The following is a 21,389-nucleotide window of genomic DNA, read 5'->3' as shown; positions in this document are numbered from 1 at the left end:
TTCCCAGAAGATGAGTGTCACACTCCATTCCAGATGTTCCATGCACACAGACATTATGAATTTTATTTTCAAATTGTGTGAGCTCCTTTTGAAATAACCAGTGCTCTTGGATTAATATAATGTCATGATTGTGACTGAGATATTCTATGTATTCAAATCTACCAATGCCATGGCCATGTGAATTATATGATGCTATTGATGGGGGCATTCAGAGAGTGTAATTTGGTTTTCCTGGCAAGGAGGGACATATTTTCTTACTCTGACACCATTCGGCCATATTGAGTCATCAAATAATCGTTTAAACTCAGACATAGGAACAGACAATTTAAATGACTTGAATTTTGCTTCAGGGTTCGATATGCATGAAATGTCTTTCACGTTAAAATCAAGATTCCTTACATGCTGTGATATCTGGTTTTCAGTTGTGGTTTTATCCACTCTGTAAATAAATAATTCCCGGATAGGTTCAGGTGCTCCCTTGAAACTACTCCAACTAGGTGAGGTACATTTACCAGAAATTATTTGACGCCTCTCATTCTCTTTACGTTTGATTTGTTTCTGGACATGTGATGGGAGCTGGAAATCATCGTTATTATAGTGTGTATTCATCGTGACATGGGAATTTGCCCTGACATCCATATTACACGATACTATACTCACACGATCGGTAGAATGTTCTCTTGGGGGTCTTAGTAGAGATTTGCCAACATTTATAACATTCAAAGATGTACCTTTAGTTACAGGTCTCTTTCTACTGGTTGTATCTGGATTTGTTGGCATTCGAACAGATGTGGCATAAGTTTTTAAAGGTATGGAATCGAGTCTGGACTTAATTGATAAATTGTCACAAATGGTATGATCTAGCGCTTGTAGATTAGAAATGGTGTTTTCAAACCTGTTAAGTCTTTCAACTATTGATAATGTGTTCAGCTCTTCGGGGGAAACTTTTTGGAATCTTTCCCAAATCTATGGCACATATTGTAAATTCCGGCACACAATCAGCTTTATCCAGTATTTCTTGGGCACACAAAATATCCATAACATGGGCCTCCTTTTCCAGTCGAACAACAGAGTCCTTTCTACAAGCCTTTTCTCCTATTATATTGTTATCACTATTATTCCAAAGTTTATTCTTACTTTCTATGATATTTTCTAATGTAAAATGACCCATTACAGCATTTTTAATATTATCAGAGGTACTGTTTTGGAGAGAGTAAACAACATATCCCAACAACAAGTCGTTGATCACAGTTGGTTTTGGTTAATTTACTGATTCTACATTAATATGGTTCACATCTTGATTAGCTTGGTGATTGGTATTAGTTGGATTGGTATTCGTTTTCTTACACAAGTTGATATGATTAGATCTTCTAGTCAGTGTACCATATCTTACTTTGAAACAGTCTTTACATAACTTCATATCACCCTGAGCAAAGTTGGCTTCTGCTCCTCTACGCTTGAAAGGACATGGCCCTTCTGGTGTACCGTCACACTTGATTACGCCTTATTTGGTATATTCTCACATACGCAAAATATATATTTACAAATATCCCCAAAAATCGAAAGAATACATCACAATGGAAATATACATCGTTAGCACATTGTTGGCAGGTACTATCCGTACAATTTTGGTAAAATTTAATGGGTTACTTCTCGAATAAGTTTGGTATAATCCGAGAGCTCGTTAAACACGTCCTCTCTCTTCAAACTCCCTACGTACATGGCTGTCAACCCCAATAGAAATAGTTTTGGTTGTTTAAAGATACCCTCCGTTTTATATTTTGTTTTATATGATTGTTTTATGTCCAGTTGTGGCATATAAATAAGCTCTCGGGTGGATTGAACCATGCTATACTGTAAGTTGAGCTTACAGAAGCACATTAAAGGGATACCCCCACTTAATTTACCAACTTTCTTATTTCTTATCCGACTTTCATCAAACTTGGAATGTATGTGTATAATTAAATTCTAAATTTGATGGAATTATCGAATTTTCATCAAACTTGTTATGTATGTGTATAGTCCAATTCTAAATTTGATGGAAATATTGAATTTTTGTGCGCATGCGCATTACCAACTATCTTATTTCTTGTCCGATTTTCATCAAACTTGGTAGGTATGTGTATAATCCAATTCTAAATTTGATGGAAATATTGAATTTTTGATGTGCGCATGCGCATTACCAACTTTCTTATTTCTTGTTAGAAATTCATCAAACTTGGTATGTTTGTGTATAATCGAATTCTAAATTTGATGGGAATATTGAATTTTTGTTGTGCACATGCGCATTACCAACTTTCTTATTTCTTACCCGAATTTCATCAAACTTTGAATGTATGTGTATAGTCCAATTCTAAATTTGATGGAAATAATGAATATTTGTTATGCGCATTACCATCTTTCTTATTTCTTGTCCGAATTTCATCAAACTTGGCCTTTATTAATTGACAAACATTCTCTTATTCTTAGTCAATATACATTAAACTCGAGGCACTTTTGGATATTTGCATTTAGAGATGTAGAAATGTATTTACATCAATGTAATTGCAATAGACCATCTTCGTATGTACCTGAATGTTGTAACATGCCCTGCATCAGTACTGTTATTAGAACAGTTCTAGTTTGCTTTTGCTTTCATTTGGAATTTTCTCCAGAAGTGTGCATTTATAAACATGACCAGGTTGGTTAAAATGGAGGAGCTTTATGAACCTTTTTCAATAGCCGATTTGCCAATTATCAATATCGTAAGCAATTCTGATACCTGCAATAGCGATTCAAGATATGTTGGAATACGGCGAGAAATGGATTGTGTGTTTTTTATTTCGTTCCCAAAGCCAAAGACTCAAAGGGAGAAGTGTAAACGGTGGTTTCGGCTCTGTGGAAGGAAACACTTTACTATTGAGAATGTTAGGAAGGCAACCTTACATTTGCAGCAAGCATTTCATCGGAAATGGGCCAACGTGTGAACACACAGACCCTCTACTGGCATTGGCGACTGACCTGGAACTGAAAATTTTGAGTAATAAGAAGAAGAGAAAAGCTCCAAAGGAAAGAGTAAGATTACCAACAAAGATGTCCAGAACACAACATTTCGACGAACCAACATCAACAATGAACACTCTTACAGTAAACCTGATGATGAATCAACTGGCAGTGAAGAGTTTAGAGGCTTACTACAGTACTTAGACTGTGATGAATTTTTGTCACAAGAGAAGATTTGGCCAATGTAACAGGTAAGTGATGTTTTGAATAAGATATGAATAAACCTACCATCAATATAGAGGCCAAAAAAGGCCCAAGAATCCTGTGCACCAATACCCACCTCCTTGTTGTTAACATAATAGGTTGGCTACACTAGGCCTGATAAATACATGGATTCAAAAGTTGATCAAGCTCACATATAATATAGGAGTGTTCTTGGGGAATTTTTTGTTCAATGAAGTTGGGTCTATCATGCAGCCTAGGCCTAATAATCATTTGATTTTGAATTAAAACTGCATTCTTTTTTCTCTACAGAGGAGACTGTATGTGCCAGTACCTGTACTGATATTTGTGTTTCAAGTGGTACTGATAATTATATAAAATATCAAGGTTTAGTGCACGTGTCCATTTTTTTCAGGACTAACATTGTCTTTGTTTGGACTTTTATTTACGTGGTTACGAAGTAAAGCAGAAAGACTTAATTATTGGAGGGCACAAGATACTACAGAAATGAAGGGTGTAAGTAGACATTTTTTTAGAATTAAAATATTGTTTCATATGTATGCGATAATCTTAGGCATGTGTACAAAAATTTTATGGGATCACTATATATATGCAATATATTGGATTATTTAATGAAAATGTGATGAGAAAAATACTGTTATTGTTCCTTACCTCTCCCCTGCATGTCAAAGTTGTCATTTTCATTACATTTTCTCATATTTCTAACTTCAGAATCAGAGAACGGGCCCAAAGAGGAAGTTGGCTGTATAGGAGGAACTATTGATGGTACTTATTCGTTTGAGAAGAGGGTTTGATATAGATGTAGTTAGTGATCTAATGGGAATTCACTCATCAAATGTTAGCAGAATTTTTACAACTTGGATTAACTTTTTATATTTGGAATTACAGTTTTTGATATCATGGCCTGCAAAGGAGCAAGTAAGGAAAAACCTACCGCGACAATTTAAACATTTTCCTAAAACTGTATCCATAATAGACTGTACAGAATTTTTTGTCCAGAAACCCAGTATTCCATCATCTCAATGCATAACATGGTCGCAATATAAGCACCATAATACCTTGAAAGCTTTTATTGCCATTACAACCACAGGATCCTTCTGTTTTATTTCAAAATAATTTACCGGTAGTATATCAGATAAACGTATTGTGGAAGAAAGTGGGTTTTTGGACAACTTAAAACATGGCAATGACATCATGGCAGACAGAGGATTTTTAATCAGGGATTTACTTGCAAAAAGATCTGCAACCTTGAACATTCCCCCCTTCTCTATGGGAAGGCAACTCTCCAACAAGGCTGTTACAAAGACACGGCGTATTGCTAGTGTAAGGATTCACGTGGAGAGAGCTATTGGGCGATTGAAAACCTTTAAACTTCTTCAAGGTGTTATGCCACTAAAACTACACCCTCTGTTTGACCAAATGATTTTTGTTTGTGCTTCACTCTGCAACATGGACTTGTAAAGTAATATTAAGTAAGCTTATATTTTATTCAACTCATGAATTCCACATTTTTTATGCTGATTAATCTTTAAGTTATACTACAGGAAGGAAAACAAGTAATATACATGTATAATTCTCATTATTTATTATTGTGCATGAATATTGCATGCATTCAAGTATTGTGGTAACAAATGTGTTATTTAATTAAGAATTGACTTGATATATGTAAGAAAAACTTTGTAAACTGTTCATTAATCAAACTTTACAAAAAACGTGTTTATAAAGGAAACTTCAGTGAAAGTAGTGCAGTCAGGAGGCGTGGCTATAGAGCGATGTGATTTAGAATTTATGTATTGTATATTAAACAAATTATCTTAGCCAGCATAAATGATTATTTATAAACTTATAACATATATTCTGCTGAAAATAACATTAAAAAGTTGTAAGTAGTTTGCAGTTCTCAGTAAATGTACATAAATAAGGAATAGAAGCCTGTAAATAGAGATATTACCAAAGATTTTACATTTATTATAATTTTATGAAACTGTTCTACTTCTATATAACTTATTAAATGTGTAGTTGTAAACAATAAATGTTTTGTGTGCTTCAAGTAGCATATTCTGCAAGTATGCATTTCTTTATAATTGCTAGTGCAAGATACTTCTTGTGAAACAAAGTCAATTTCTCAATCATATTAGAGAAATATTCCCTATCAAAGGTCACAGATGACACATGAATGCCACATTTAGTATAAATGACAAGGTCAGCGTACTGGTGACCATAAATACCAAGTTGACCCTGAATTTGAGCATAATAAGGACATTTTGGGGTAACTAACCATTCCACCATAACATTATCCACCTTACAATTGTTAAATACTGCAACATCTTTGGGATTTGAAAATCTGTGAGAAAATAGGCCCTTTATTTCAATTATTTTTTTAGGGTGTTTGGGAGTACATCTGCAAATGCACATACCATCAACACTGCATCCTAAGACTGGAAATTTTCCGCTCTTGATCTGTGTATTTACATGCCTGCTGGAAATTTGATGCTGGTAAAAGACCTTTTCGCACTTTGAACCATAATTTGTTACATGCCTGTCCTGAAGTTTTTTCAAATATCTCAGAAACCTCTGATGCGGTGTAGCTGAATGATTCCAAAAATATTGTGGATAACATCTCGACATTTTCCTCTTTATCACAGTCTATTTAGCCTTTTCAAAAATTGAAAGATGTATTATGTCAGGAGCCGAATTCTGTTGTAATGATGGTCTGATAGTATCTGGATCCAGTAGGAGATCAAGGGCTTGGGCATTATCAGAAATCTGAAAACATAAAAAAACAAGAAAAAAAATAATTGAGATACACAATATGTATATGCAAATGGTTTTGGGGTTGGGGTATACCAAATATATTGGAAACCAATTACCTGTTGTAATTTTAAACCAAATTCTATTTTCTGTTCCCATGTTGTATTTGAGCGATGTTCAGTGCTTCGAGGATCAAACATGTCACTATGAGGTTTAGATCCCATACTGAGGTTTAACAAGTTGTAAGTTGCGAATTGGTATGGCTACATCTTGTTGTCGTGGTCTCCTTTTCCACATATTTTCACCATCAGTACATGATGAAACCTCGAATGCTTCTAGAGCATATAAAGCTGCGGCCAAATGTCTGCATGCACCATCAGCTCTGAAATGAAATAAACATACATATGTATATTTTATTGGCAAATTCTATTTACTCTATTTTCCAAAATAAACTTACGAAGATTAAATATTACCAGTAGGCCTACTATGTAATATCATATTGTTCCAGTAAATTTGCTTCATAAATATAACAGGAATAAGGGATTAGACTAATTTTTTAAAATTTTCTTTCATTTCAAAAAGTAACTTTCTTAGTTCCAGTTAAGACTCTTACCCTCCTTTGCATTCACTATAGCCAGTTATAACAAAACCATCTTCCTTTTCCACAGCAAACCGTAAGTCATAAAACTCTTTCTGTAGGTATGTTTAACGAAGTTTATTTATTGTGTAGAATGTTCTAGAAAGAATGACGTCATACATAAATAGGTTGCGTACATAATTTGGAATGGACACGAAATAATGTATAATGTTAAATAAAATGAAAGTTTGTTACACTCCCGGGGTTGATTAGCTACTTAGTAATTAAATGTTCGTTATATTATTCACTTTAGAATTTGAAATAAAATGTCACTTTAAATATTTGGTACCTGACTTGGCACTTCCAGTGGAATAAGATGTTGAATTGGTCGTCTCAGGGTTATAGGGTTTTTGTCTGTTGACGATAATACTTGGATTTTTGCAGATCGGATCTGGTTGTCGCATCGGGGATAAAGTTCTGTGACTCTGGCTAATTTCCAGAAAGTCCTCTTGGTGTTGTCGTTCTTCAGGATAACTACAGTGGTGTAACCTATTTTCGTGGATATAAGGATTCAACACCGAATTTCGTTAAAGTTAAAAAAACGAAAAAAAAAATTTATGCCTTTGATGTTTCCTCAGATATTCTACAAAATAATTAAAATTGGTTTATTTCGATTTTCTTTATGAATCCTTCACTTTGACCAATATTTCATGAGCAACCAACTCGGCAACGGCGGCAGAATGCGTCACCTATTTTCGTGTACAATGTTTGATCTATAAATAAGTCTAGAAAAACACGTTGTATGGTTACCGGGTGATATAATTAACTTCTCTTAATATTTATCTTTAATATCAATTCATTATAACTAGTGACAATTCCTTCAAAGAACCTTGATTTTTAAAAAAATAATGACTGACAAAATAAGATACGTAGTGTGATTTATTGCTAAAAGTCACTGAAACAACATAAGAATATGGTCCACTTTGTGTTCCATAGAAATTTTCTGCTGACACGGAATCCGCTAGTTGATCACGTGACTTCATTCGTTGGATTATATTCTAGCAGACGACACTTGGAATTCCGATTACGGCTCGGGATTATAAGGAAATTCGGCCGATAAAAAATGGTGACGTTTGGTAATAAGTGAAATCCGCCATTTTGTATTTGTCGAAGTATACATTATTACACTTTACCTTGCTTGAAACGACTGAATTCATTCTACTAGCTTTTATTGTAGAGAAAACCCATGTTTATCAAAACAAACTAATGCAGAGGTCGCGCAAGGTCGCTCATGTAAATTATTAATCATTTTCGGAAATCCACGAATAATAGGTTTCCACGAAATTAGGTTACTCGACTGTATATCTCCCAAACTAATAGGTCGGTTGGTTTGTCGTGGTTGTTTGGCAGTAATCTCTTGTAGGCTTACGATGTACTCTTTCTGCCAAAGTTTACAGAAGTTGTCTAAGAGCCTGAAATGATATTTGGCTCGTTTGGTTAATGATTGGTTATTACTGATAATGTCGTAATGTCTAGCTGATGGAGAAGTAGAAATTCTTCTACCATAGATAAGATCTGATGAAGTTAATGGGTAAGACGTTCCATATGTAGGTGATTGGTCGATTGTTGAGGGTCGTTTCTATCTCGGTGATAATTGTGCGTAGCTCTTCAAACGTTAAAGATGATCTACCAATGGTTTTCTTGAGGCATCGCTCGAGACTTCGTACCAATCGCTCCCAGAAGCCACCCCACCAAGGTGCTTTCTCGACGATGTTTTCCCAAGTAACTTGTTTGTTGATGAAGTAATACGAAATTTCTTCAGATCGGAGTATTTTTACTACATCGTTGGCTGATGCTCTAAATGTTTTGGCGTTGTCCGATAAGAGTTGAGTTGGCAATCCACGTCGACTTGCAAATCTTCTAAAAGCTTGTAGAAATGAGTTGACTGTTAAATCTGCGGTTAGTTCGTAATGAACAGCTCTGGTAGATGAGCAGTTAAATAAGCAAATGTAAGTTTTGAACGTTGAATTTGGATCCGTTGTAGATTTAACAAATAGTGGGCCTGCAAAATCTAAGCCAGTGTTTGTAAAAGGAGGTTTGATGCTGACTCGATCAATCGGTAAATCTGGAACTGGAGGTGTCGAATAAGGTCTACCATCGAATTTCTTGCAAATAACACATTGTCGGATGAATTTTTTGACCGATTCTCGTCCTCGTAGTATCCAGTACTGCTCTCGAATGCTATTTAAGGTTTCTCGTATGCCATTGTGATGAACCCCATGATGATGATGTTGGATGATGAGATTTGTAAACGGATGATGTGCTGGTAGAAATATAGGATGTTTATTGAATTCTGGTAAAACTGAATTCCTTATTCTTCCTTGACATCGAAGAATATGGTTGTCATCTAGAAACAAAGCAAATTGTTTCACGTACGTTGTTGGTTTGGAATTGTTTTGTAGACTGTCGATTTCTTCTGAGAAAATAGTTGATTGAATTTGTTTAATCCATAGGTTTTGAGCTTCTGTTAAATCATCTGATGAAATGGATTTGGAAATTTGTTGTTGTCGCAGTAATCTGGGAAACTTCAGAACTAAAGCGGTTACTCTTAGTAACTTTGTCAATGAACTGTATCGATGGACATCGATAATACTTGATATACATAAAGTATCGACAGTTACTAAAGCATGGGTGATTGCCTTTGGATGTTTTTGTAGTTCGTTGTTCGAATCTGGGTTGTCATAAGTCGTTGGTAAATCAGACCAGATCAGTTCGTTGACGAAGAAAGATTGGTCCTTTCCACCATTCCTCGTTATTCAATAAATCGAATGCGTTGCAGCTTCTTGAAGGAATATCACTTGGATTGTGTACTCCGGGGCAAAATCTCCAAGTTGATTTCTCGGATATTGATGGTATTTCATCGACTCGGTATTAAATGTATTGTTTCCATGGTTTAGGATTCTTAATCCAGCATAATGTAGTGAATGAGTCTGTCCAATAGGTTTTCTGCAACAGACCTAAACTATTGTTGATTGCTGATTGAATTGTGTACATAAGGCGGGCCAATATCAAAGCATCTAGTAATTCTAGACGAGGTATAGTCTGTTTCTTCTTTGGAGCAACTCTTGTCTTCGCTGCAATTAAGCGCACATTGACATCTCTATTGTCGAAAACTGTCCGGTAATAAACCACAGCGGCGTAAGCCTTTTCTGATGCGTCGCTGAATCCATGCAGTTCAGAAAGGATGGGTTTCGATTCTGTTGGATGAAGACATCGTGGAATTCGTATCTTCGAAATAATTATGAATTCGTTTGCTAACTGATTCCATATGGTTTGGTGCGTCGAACTTAGATCATCATCCCAGTTGACTTTTGATTCGCAAAGTTCTTGAAATAAGATTTTCATCTTGACTGAAAAAGAGCTGAGTAATCCTAAAGGGTCAAAATTTTTGACGATACCTTGAGTATAGACTTCTTTGTGAGTTGGAGAGTCTTGATGTAATCTAAAACTTCGCTCACGTCGAAACGAAATTCATCCTGAATTATGTCCCAAATTAATCATAATATTTTGGATTCTGTTTGTGAAATAGTGGATGGATCTGGATTTGACGGATTTTCGCATGCGTTGATTTTGTCTCGTAAAGCACTGGAGTTTGAATTCCACTTTCGCAAATTAAATCCACCATCTTTGAAAATTGCTTTGATTGTTTGTAAAGTTCGAATCCTTCCTCTGTGGAACAGGCTCCTCCAGAGAAATCATCGACATATAAAGAGTCTGAAAGTTGTTTGATAAATTCACTGTTTTGGTACTCTTCTTTTGCTAGATGATGTTTGATCACACAATTAAGAATTGCTTGACTTGATATTAATCCGAAGACTAATGGTTGAAATCGATATTGAATTATTTCTGGATCATCGTTTTCTATATTGTCGAACCATAGAAATCTTAGCATGTCTCGATCATTTGGATGAATGGTGACTTGATGAAATGCCTTTTCGATATTGGCGAATAATCCGATAGGTTTTGATCGAAAGTTGGTTAGAACATCGAATATAAGTGGAGTGAGATTTGGACCTTTGTCTAAGCAATTGTTGAGAGAAACGGGAACTGAATCTGACTTAGCCGAACCGTCGAAAACTATTCTCAACTTGGTGGTATCCTTGTCCTCTCTTGAAACAGGTTTCAACTTCAGAAACATCTTGGACTGGAACCTTTTCTATAATACCGTTGACTAATTGTTCTTGTAAACTAATGTCCAAAAGAAACGATACCACCTGTTTGCAACGACATAAAAGAAAAACTAAACAATGCAGAAGTTTAGGATTGGTGTTATGCTTTTGAAAAATCCTTTCACAACATCTGTACAAAAATTTCATTTCAATAAAATCTGTACAACCAATATGACAAGCCTTTAAAGATGGGTGGGGTCGAAAAAAGAACATTTCGTTAGAGCACTGATCACAGAAATAACGGGAAATGTCACACCACACGTCACAAAGTCAAGTCAATAGCGGGTATGTCCACCGTGAGCATCAATGCATGCCAGAACACGCCTACGGACTGATGCCGTCAAACGTCTGATGACGTTGGGAGTGATTCGTTGCCATTCCTCGAGGAGACATCGTTCCAAGTCCTGGACGTTGACTGGAGGCACACGGCGACGTCGGATTTGCCGATCGAGGTGCTCGATGGGATTCATGTCCGGTGAACATGCGGACCATGGCAAAACCTGTACTTTGGCGTTGGCAAGGAAGTTTTGTGTCAATCTTGCTGTGTGTGGCCTTGCATTGTCATGTTGGAAAAGGAGTCCACGAGGCTGTTGCTGAATAAAGGGCACCACAACAGGCCGTAGGATGTCATCAATATAACGCTGTGCATTCAGGTTTCCACGAATTACGACAAGCCTTGTTTTGACGTCACCACATATGCCACCCCAAACCATTAACCCTCCACCTCCAAACGACCGGACCTGTTGGATACAGTTAAGCGCCAAACGTTCACCAAATCGTCGGTATACAAGCTGCCGTCCATCGTTTTTGAAGATGAGGAATCTGCTCTCATCAGAGAACATAACACGTGCCCAGTCCCGCCGTTGCCAACGTCGAACTCGCCTGGTCCAGATCAGTCTGTTGTTCCGGTGTCGAGGCGTCAGGAGCGGTCCGCGGTAGGGATGACGTGGCCGGATACCATACTGCCGTAGTCTCCTGTAGACGGTCTGTCGACTGATCCTGTGTCCCAGTGCTGTAGCCGCCGTGGACGTCGCTGTTACGGTGCGGTTCCTCAGGTGTAATACCCGGATGTAACGATCTTCACGGGGCGTGGTTACTCGTGGTCTTCCACTCCTGGGCCTGTCTGACGTCTGACCTGTCTGACGTAACCGCTGCATCAACCTGGTGATAGTGATGCGTGCGCAGTCCAACCTTCTGGCGACGTCGACGTGTGTCGCTCCTTGTTGGACCATTCCAACGGCTCTCTCTCTCTCGATGGCTGTCAAACGTGGCATATCTTGTGTTCTTTTTGTTGCTGTGATATCAACGTGTCTGATCAGCCGTTTTACACAGTTTTTATGCACGTGCAGAACATGCTAGAGAGGGAAATGTCACTTTCACGAAATTTACGTTTTTTCCCCCAGAAGTGATGACGTGTTCCCGGTATTTTTATCGACTATGCTGTGTTTGGGATGTGCAATACGAATTGGCATGTTTTCATATTAGACAATTCACTTAGTAAAAAACAATTTTGAAAATAAGTTGGTATCGTATCTTTTGGACACTAGTTTATGATGTCGATGTATTGATGAAGACGTAAATTGTTTTTTTTTTAATCTTGAGTAAAGATGATGCAATCTTGATTGACAAAGATCGTAATTATTTGAACCTGGTAAGCATATATCATTCCATGGCAGTCGTACTTCGTAACGATTCAGATTGGTGTCGAAATCAATATCTTTCAAAAAAGAAAGTATACCATTTGATTGATTAGGTTTACCTGATATGCCGATTGCCTCAGTGTCCCAGAATGATCTCAAATTGTCTATTAACTCTGTACTTGATTCTTCTGTATTCAAAGAGTTCACAGTGTTGCTGATGATGAGATTTGAAACTACATGTTTGTCGGACGGAGACTCAACTGGATCGGATATCAGCCAACCAAAAACACTTTCCACTGCAGCTGGACCATTTGATTCTCGAATCGTTTCCCCAGTGACTAATAACCAATAATAATCAGCTCCGATTAGAATATCTGTACGTTGTGACGAGTCATGTTCTGCTGGGTCATCTGCGAGGTCTAAATGTTGAAGATAAGGATATTGTTTGACATCAAAATGGACAGATATTGGTGAACAGATGCTTGAGAATGTCCGAGCCTGAATTGTAAAAATTCATCACCATGTTTGTTTTGTAATCTAATTTCAACCAAGTCGCATGTCGTTGGAATGTAGCTCTCTTTTCCGAATGTATTGATATTCAATTTCTCGCTTTTGACAGATCTAAGCCCTAATTTTGTTTGTGTTTCAGTTGTGATATAACTCTTTTGACTGCACCCATCAAATAACAAACGAACCGGTATGGTACTTGAATCTTTTTGAGAAACGACATAGGCATTAGCGGTTTGAAGAAGAATTTTTGTATTCTGTGAATTCGAGGTTACAGTTGTGGTGGTTGTGACGTGAGTTGAAGTAGGTGCTTGAGATTTGATTCACTCGCAAATCATTTACGACAAGTTTTTTGACTGTCACATTTGCTTACAGTATGACCAGTTCGTAAACAAAGGAAACATCCATCTGTCTGTTTCAAAATATTGCGTCTCGCTTTGATGTCAGTTATTTCTTGGCAAGAAGATGAATAGTGATCACCACTACAATATACACATACAATTTTGAATGCTTTGTTGTCTCGAACTACCAATGACAATGCAGTTGGAGTAGGTTTCTTGAATTGTTTAGCGGTAGTTTGATAATCAGTTTTTGTTTAACTCGAACTGTCTCACAGAGTTCTCGAGCTTCCACTTCAGATCACCTCCAATAATTCATCTAATTCCCAAACGTCTTTAGATGACACGTGGGCTATTTGTGGCATTTTTTCCATCAAAATCGGAATCAAAAAGCCCCCATATTGTGCAGCTTGTACGCCAAGCGCCTCTAAGGCTTGAATGTTGACACTGACAATATCTAAGACATTTCGTAATTGTGATGCTTTATAATTAGAGTCGTTGCAAAATGGTAACTTAAGTAAATTGGCCATGTGAGTAGATATGATTTTTTGAGTCTTTCCAAACCGATCTTGAATAAGTTGCATGGCCGCGTATTGTATCCAATATTCGAAGCAGAACTTCATCTGCCTCTTCTATTTCATGTCCGATATCGTCGGTTTCACAAGCGTTAATGATTGTGTCATCAAATGTTTTCAATAAGTTGTACTTTGTTTGCAAATATTGATGAATCGTTTGCAGCCGATGGAAAATAGACTCACTTGCTTCGCCATTCAAGTCCTCCATTATCGCCTTTGATTCTTGAATAAGTCGTTTTGTGACAGACCTGTGTCCTCTTCTTTGAGCTCTCACTCGATCCATCGCCTTCTTGTCCATGTTTGTGATAGTTTGTGATAGTTTGACGTTGAAATTATTGTAATTTGAGTCGATTTTCTTGTATTGAACCCAGCCCCACGTTGGGTGCCATTTAACGAAGTTTGTTTATTGTGAAGTATGTTCTAGAAAGAATGACGTCATACATAAATAGGTTGCGTACATAATTTGGAATGGACACGAAATAATGTATAATGTTAAATAAAATGAAAGTTTGTTACAGTATGTTTTGTCCCTTTGTGTAGGCTTGACTTTAGCTTTGGACGTATCACTAACTGGATTGTACATGAGAAATTCAACGTGACTGTCATAGTAAAGTCTGTAGTCCTCGAACGACTTGTATCTTTTCAGTTTCTTCCCATCCAGATCAGCCTTGGCAAATATTAAGTAATTGAAAATATCAATGAGTCCAAATTCTGGTATACAGCTGAAATCCTTGGTATAATCATCCATTTCAAAATGGTTTACATAGGGTTTTAATAGTTTTTTCTCAATACAAACTTCCACAGATTCGCGACTAAAATCAGGGTCTACGGGCAATCGAAGTTTATCAACAGCGATAGCTATTTCTCTCAAAACCTCTTTGTTGTAGCCTGTAACTGTCACGCCTCTATCTCGCAGATACTTATTTATAAAATCGATGATTAATTTGCTCGGGTAAATGTAAATTCTGTGAGTTGTTATTCATTTGCTTGACCTATTTTAATGACAGTTGCCAGTGTAAACAAATGGCGTCGTCTGTCCGGTGTTAAGGGGGGATAACTCTAATATAGACGTCATTGACCCAGACGAAAAAAAATGGCAAATGGCCTATTGAATGTTGCTCCTATGTTTGTTATGTCTAATAATGAAGGAGGTTATTGTCTGGCCAACATACTGAAATTTACATAATTCACAAGTAAGACAATATAGAACAAAATTACTCAGACAATTTAAAGAGTCTTTGATATAAAATGATTTTGAGTGTCTTTTGGTGATTGAATTAAAATAAAATCCATTTTATTAGACAAGATAATTATTTTACAAAGGGTTAAACAAGTCAATAATTGCAGGTGTTAAGTATGGGGCCATAAACTTAAAACAGTACAACAACAGCTGTCAATCAAAACAGGGTACTAAAATCTATATCAGAAAAGGGCTGTCTGTGGATGTTGTAATTGTTGTACCCAGCAAAAACTGTAATACTTAAAACATTTTTGGCATTGGGTTATAGCCACTGTAGCATATATTTTATCCATAAAAATTAAGATTCATGATCGCTACCGAATGAAAATACTGTTTAAGAATTGACTATAGATTTTATTTGCGGATATTGGTTGATGGACATCCAATTGTCACGTGCTAAATCTTGCATTAATAAACGCAAAAATATCTACATTAAATCCTTAAATAGAACTTATGTTTTACGACCAATACATATAACGTAAAACAGCCTGGAAGCTGACAGATCTGTGTCCAACCACCACATGGAAATGTGGACGTATATTGCCGTCGCCCCTATCCGTCCGTCCGTCCACATTTCTTGTAGGCGCGATAGAGCTTTATATATATAAACTATTTATAAGTATTAGTTATTGCCCTTGTTCTTGAAAATGCGTTCAATTTTTAGTTCGTATACACTCTAAAAGGCACAATTCTTGACGGATTTGACGAAACTTGGCATGAGTGTTGGTTATCACCATGGATAAAACGTATTGAAAAACAGAAAAATTGAAAAATATTTAGTATGAGTTATTGCCCTTGTTCTTGAAAACGCATTCAAATTTTAGCTTGTAAACACTCCAGAAGGGACAATTCTTGACGGATTTTGACAAAACTTGGTTTTATTATTCATTACCGCGCTGAAGATTGAATATTTGTCTTCTATAGTTTTCACGAGCTAAAGATTGAACACGTTTTCAAGCACTAGGGCAATAACTCATACTCAATGTTATTCAGTATCGCCCTAAAGAGTTCAAAAGAAGTGTATGACTGAAGGTTGAATATTTCATACTGGTGATTGTTACTGTACTGCTAAATATTTATGTTCAAAATAAAAGCTGCCAGTGGGCGTATATTACCTTGCCTGGCAAGCTATCTTTTAATTTTGATTTTGCTTTGTATATGCCCACATGAATTTTGTCTTTGTAAAAACCCGTCAAAATTTGTTAAAAATAGTTTGTGAGCAGGATTGAAGCTACAGTTTTCAACCGATTCTGATAAAACTTGGTGTGATCATTGAAATTGATAAGATCTCGGACAAGTTCTACCTTGACGCATTTTCGATGAAATGTTTTTGAGTTATTGCCATTAACGTCAAAATTTGTTTGTGAGCACAATAGAAGCTACAGTTTTCAACCGATTTTGATGAAACTGGGTGTGATCATTGGAATTGATAAGATCTCGGACAAGTTCTAACAAGAGATATTTTTGATGAACATTTTTTAGTTATTGCCCTTGACTTTGTTAAAATGCGTCGAAATTTGTTGAAAATAGTTTGTGAGCAGGATTGACGCTACAGTTTTCAACCAATTCTGATGAAACTTGGTATGATCATTGAAATTGATAAGATCTCGGACAAGTTCTAACTTGACGCATTTTCGATGAAATGTTTTTGAGATATTGCCATTAACTTACGAAAAATGCGTCAAAATTTGTTTGTGAGCACAATAGAAGCTTCAGTTTTCAATTTGATGAAACTGAGTGTGATCATTGGAATTGATAAGATCTCGGACAAGTTCTAACAAGAGATATTTTTGATGAACATTTTTTGAGTTATTGCCCTTGACTTTGTAAACACGCGTCAAAAGTTGTTTTTTGCCCTTGATTAGAGCTGTGTGATTTAATTGTTTGTTGTATTTGGTTTTCAGGGAAGGGAAATTTTGTGGTATTATTCATCATAAATAATTTCTTCAATATGAGAAAATTCGTACTTTAGCCACTAAAGACTGTTTTATTATTTCTGACAGCTGCCAGTGGGCGTATGTTACCTTGCATTGCAAGCTATCTTTTGTTTTGCAAATGACTATTTTTTTTTTTTTTTTTTTTGAATTTTACCTTTGCTTGTTTTCTTAGAAGGAAACATGCTACAGACTGTCTGTTGCTGTTTTCTAGTCAAAATGGTGGACAATTATTTGTTAAATGTAAATTGGTACCATTTTGACCAACCGGAAATGAGCAGTGGACAGTGGCTTCCTTAAATTTTTTCTATTTATCAGCACTAATACCAATCTGAATTTGCTCAAATTTTACTGTTTATTACTTCGCGCTAATGACTACAAGATAGAAATCGACAGTTTTGACTTTTTTTCGCTGACTTTTTGAGATTTTTTCGGATATCCGTATCGATTGCGAAAAGAAATTTGGAAGCCGATTTTTTAATTTCAATTCTTCTTTTCTTTTATTTCTGGTTAAAATTTTTCAGTAATGCCCAAAACTTTAAAGGCTCCTATTTCGTGACCTTGACCTTTCGTGACCTTGTGGCCGGAACCAAATTTGTTGCCCTAGATGATATCTATCCAGTGATATATTCATTTGTGCTGTGCACTGTTTACTTCCGGTTTTATAGCCGATTGAAAATTATGATTTTTATCTTTTAAGAGCTCTGCCACGTGACCTAATTTACATACACCAACAATTCTTATTGAATCTTACTAGTGTTCATCTGCCCTCTATAATGATATATAACAATAGATATTTCAATGAAAATTGTGGGCGTATATAGTCGTTGCCCATGGCTGTCTGTCTGTCTTGAAAATCAGACGAATCAAAAATATTTACTATGAGTTATTGCTCTTGTTCTTGAATTGTTTGTGGACACGATAAAGCGCTGGTTTTTTGATGGATTTTGACAAAACTTTGTGTGAGTGTTTGTAATCACTCAAGGATAAACCCTATATAGCCCCTGTCTGTCTGTGTGTCGATCCGTCTGTGTGTCTGTCCGTCCGTATATATAACTGTCTTAACACAAAGATTTGACAAAAATTTATACTGGTAATTGTTACGGTACTGCTTAATATTTTTATTTAAAATCAAAGCTGCCAGTGACCGTATATTACCTTGCCTGGCAAGTTATCTTCTGAAAGAGTAGATACTCAGGAACCACTGTTCCAAATTTGGTGCTTGTATCACCAAGTGAAACATTCTTATGAAATATTGATCTAATCTGCCCCACATTCATGGAATGTGATTCTCCAATATTAATTTGTTTTCTTCTATTTTAGGATGATGTTTCTGGTGATTACAAAAGGATTATCTTAGCCTTAATTGGTGGTGTACCATAAAAGAAAAATCATGAAATTTCAGCTTTTTAAATTGTTTTATACATATTAGATATAGTTCTTCATAAGTTAATATTACAATTTTCCCTTCTTTATATTTTTAAAATATATGTATTTTTCCATTTCCATTTCTGCCCTTGTTTTTTCCCAATCGATAGCTTTCAAGTGATTTTGATAATATTTGGTATAGTATGTATAAATAAAAATATTCCATTTTGATGTCTAAATAATGGCAATGTTATAGTTTTTTTTGACCAGTTTCATAAAACTTTGAATGTCTTAAACTTCATGCATAAAATCTAGAATTGATTTATATAAACTTTATGTTCAAATAAGACAAAAATTTAGTTGACAAATTATTTGCAACATAATAGAAGAAAATTTATATTAGTTTCATGAAAATAAAATGATAACAGCTTTGTTTTGCTAATGACTATTCTATGTTTTTATCGATTTCTGGTCACGATCCTCAGCCAAAACTACACGTCACACATAATCTGACCTGATTTCTCATGATAAATATGTGCTCATTAGTGGTTGAATGTAAAGTGACGCATTTTCACTCAATCAGAAATGATGTAGGACGTTAACCATTCAATATGAATTTCAAATTACTGCTCTAATTTCGAATCTGTTTTTATAGTACAGTGGTGTAACCTATTTTTGTGCATATAAGGATTCAACACCAAATTTCCTCAAAGAAACAGAAATTTTTTTTTTACTATTCATGCAAATAAAGTTTTACAACATAATAACGAGTTTGATTTCTTATAAAATAAAACTGGAATATTTTAACTTTAAAGTCAATATAGGCTAAGAGTGCATCTAAGTTCCGGGGTTGTACTAGGCCATGGACTGTGCCTCTCAAATGTGCTTTAAAATGAATTTTTGTAGCACAACCTGTAGATTACTTTTTCTCACCTGTAATCTATTCCTATATGTTGTAGCTAACTAAAAATCCATGTTCCCACTTGCAGAAAGTGCCACAACTCCATATTTCAGCTTTTAAAGATGCGCATTTTGATTTGATTTTTATACAAATCTTGAACTTTAATGAGCTATCAAAAATATTCCGAGACTCTGTGAGGCATGAAACTTTCAGGATTTGTTGAATATATGGTGCAGTCTACTCAGATGTTATAAATCAGTTAAAAAAAAAACTGTTAGTCAAAGGTAAGAACAAAAATACACACAACATTCAAAAATGCTAAACTTGTAAAGGGAGATAATTCTAATACTTTCATTTAACACACATTCAGTTGCACTCCACTAAAACATTCTATGCAAATGATGTAGTCCAGGCTATTTTTAGAAATCTTCTTTCTCTCTCCCTTTTGGGGTTTTTGCATGCCTATTTTTGGGTAATTTTTGGTCTAGATTTGGAATTTGATGTCTGAAATTGCATTATCTTTAAGATTTGGTGAGCTGATGAGAGACATAAAGGCGGAAGGCTAATTCTTAAGATAGCTTGCCAGGCAAGGTAATATACGCCCACTGGCAGCTTTGATTTTGAATAAAAATATTTAGCAGTACAGTAACAATCGCCAGTATGAAATATTCAACCTTCAGTTATACACTTCATTTGAACTCTTTATGGCGATACTGAATGATATTGAGTATGAGTTACTGCCCTTGTTCTAGAAAACGTGTTCAATCTTTAGCTCGTGAAAACTCTAGAAGACAAATATTCAATCTTCAGCGCGAGAATCATGCCTTCTACAGTTTCTATAGGGTTCATCCTTGGGTGATAATAAAAGATTTCAGCAAGTTTTGTCAATATCCGTAAAGAATTGTGACTTGTAGAGTGTTTTTTACCAAGTTTTGTCAAAATCCAGCAAGAATCATGCCGTATAGTGTTTAAGAGCTAAATTTGAAAGCTTTTTCAAGAACAAGGGCAATAATTCATACTAAATATTTTTTCGATTTATCTGATTTTCAAAAGGGTTTATCCTTGGGTGATAACAAACACTCATGCCAAGTTTCGTCAAAATCCGTCAAGAATTGTCCCTTCTAGAGTGTTTACAAGCTAAAAATTAACGCGTTTTCGAGAACAAGGGCAGTAGATCATACTAAATATTTTTCAACTTTTCTGATTTTCAATAGGGTTCATCCTTGGGTGATTACGAACACTCATGCCAAGTTTCGTTAAAATCCATCAAGAATGATCCCTTCTAGAGTGTTAACGAGCTAAAAATCGAACGCGTTTTAAAGACCAAGGGCAATAATTCATATTAAATATTTTTTCGATTTTATTGATTTTCAATAGGGTTCATCCTTGGGTGAAAATAAACAATTTCAGCAAGTTTCGTCAAAATCCGTAAAGAATTGTGCTTGTAGAATGTTAACGAGCTAAAAATCGAACGCGTTTTGAAGAACAAAGGCAATAATTCATAATAAATATTTTTTCGATTTTATTGATTTTATATAGGGTTCATCTTTGGGTGATAATAAACAATTTCTGCAAGTTTCGTCAAAATCCTTAAAGAATTGTGACGTGTAGAGTGTGGACTGACGGACGCACCGACGGACACGGGTGACGGCAATATACGCCCCACATTTCACGTGGGCGTATAAAAATAGTCGTTTTGTGAACTGCCAAACTCTAGCGGATGAGTATAAATGCTAAACTTGTAAAGGGAGATAATTCTAATACTTTCATTTAACACACATTCAGTTGCAAATGGACTCACTCCACTAAAACTTTCTATGCAAATGATGTAGTCCAGGCTATTTTTAGAAATCTTCTTTCTCTCTCCCTTTGGGGGTTTTTGCATGCCTATTTTTGGGTAATTTTTGGTCTAGATTTGGAATTTGATGTCTGAAATTCCATTATCTTTAAGATTTGGTGAGATGATGAGAGACATAAAGGCGGAAGGCTAATTCTAAAAATAGTCGTTTTGTGAACTGGCAAACTGTAGCGGATGAGTATAAATGCTAATCTTGTAAAGGGAGATAATTCTAATACTTTCATTTAACACACATTCAGTTGCAAA

At 35.7% G+C, this 21,389-nt stretch overlaps 1 protein-coding gene across 1 annotated transcript; it reads right to left on the bottom strand.

Moving 5' to 3' along the window:
• Positions 1–4,788: 4,788 nt before the first annotated feature.
• Positions 4,789–14,140, bottom strand: LOTGIDRAFT_232248 (hypothetical protein; the record flags this gene model as incomplete). The annotated part of the gene is made up of 7 exons (XM_009056254.1): positions 4,789–5,991; positions 6,096–6,358; positions 6,590–6,669; positions 6,903–7,087; positions 12,542–12,920; positions 13,303–13,411; positions 14,091–14,140. The coding sequence occupies 6 exons, from the start codon at positions 14,138–14,140 to the stop codon at positions 6,190–6,192; spliced, it is 972 nt and encodes a 323-aa protein (XP_009054502.1). The 3' UTR covers positions 4,789–5,991; positions 6,096–6,189.
• Between the last annotated feature and the right edge of the window lie 7,249 nt (positions 14,141–21,389).

This window comes from Lottia gigantea (genome assembly GCF_000327385.1).
Source record: "Lottia gigantea unplaced genomic scaffold LOTGIsca_27, whole genome shotgun sequence".
Taxonomy (NCBI): Eukaryota; Metazoa; Mollusca; class Gastropoda; family Lottiidae; genus Lottia; species Lottia gigantea.
This window is presented reverse-complemented; position numbering and strand designations above follow the sequence as displayed.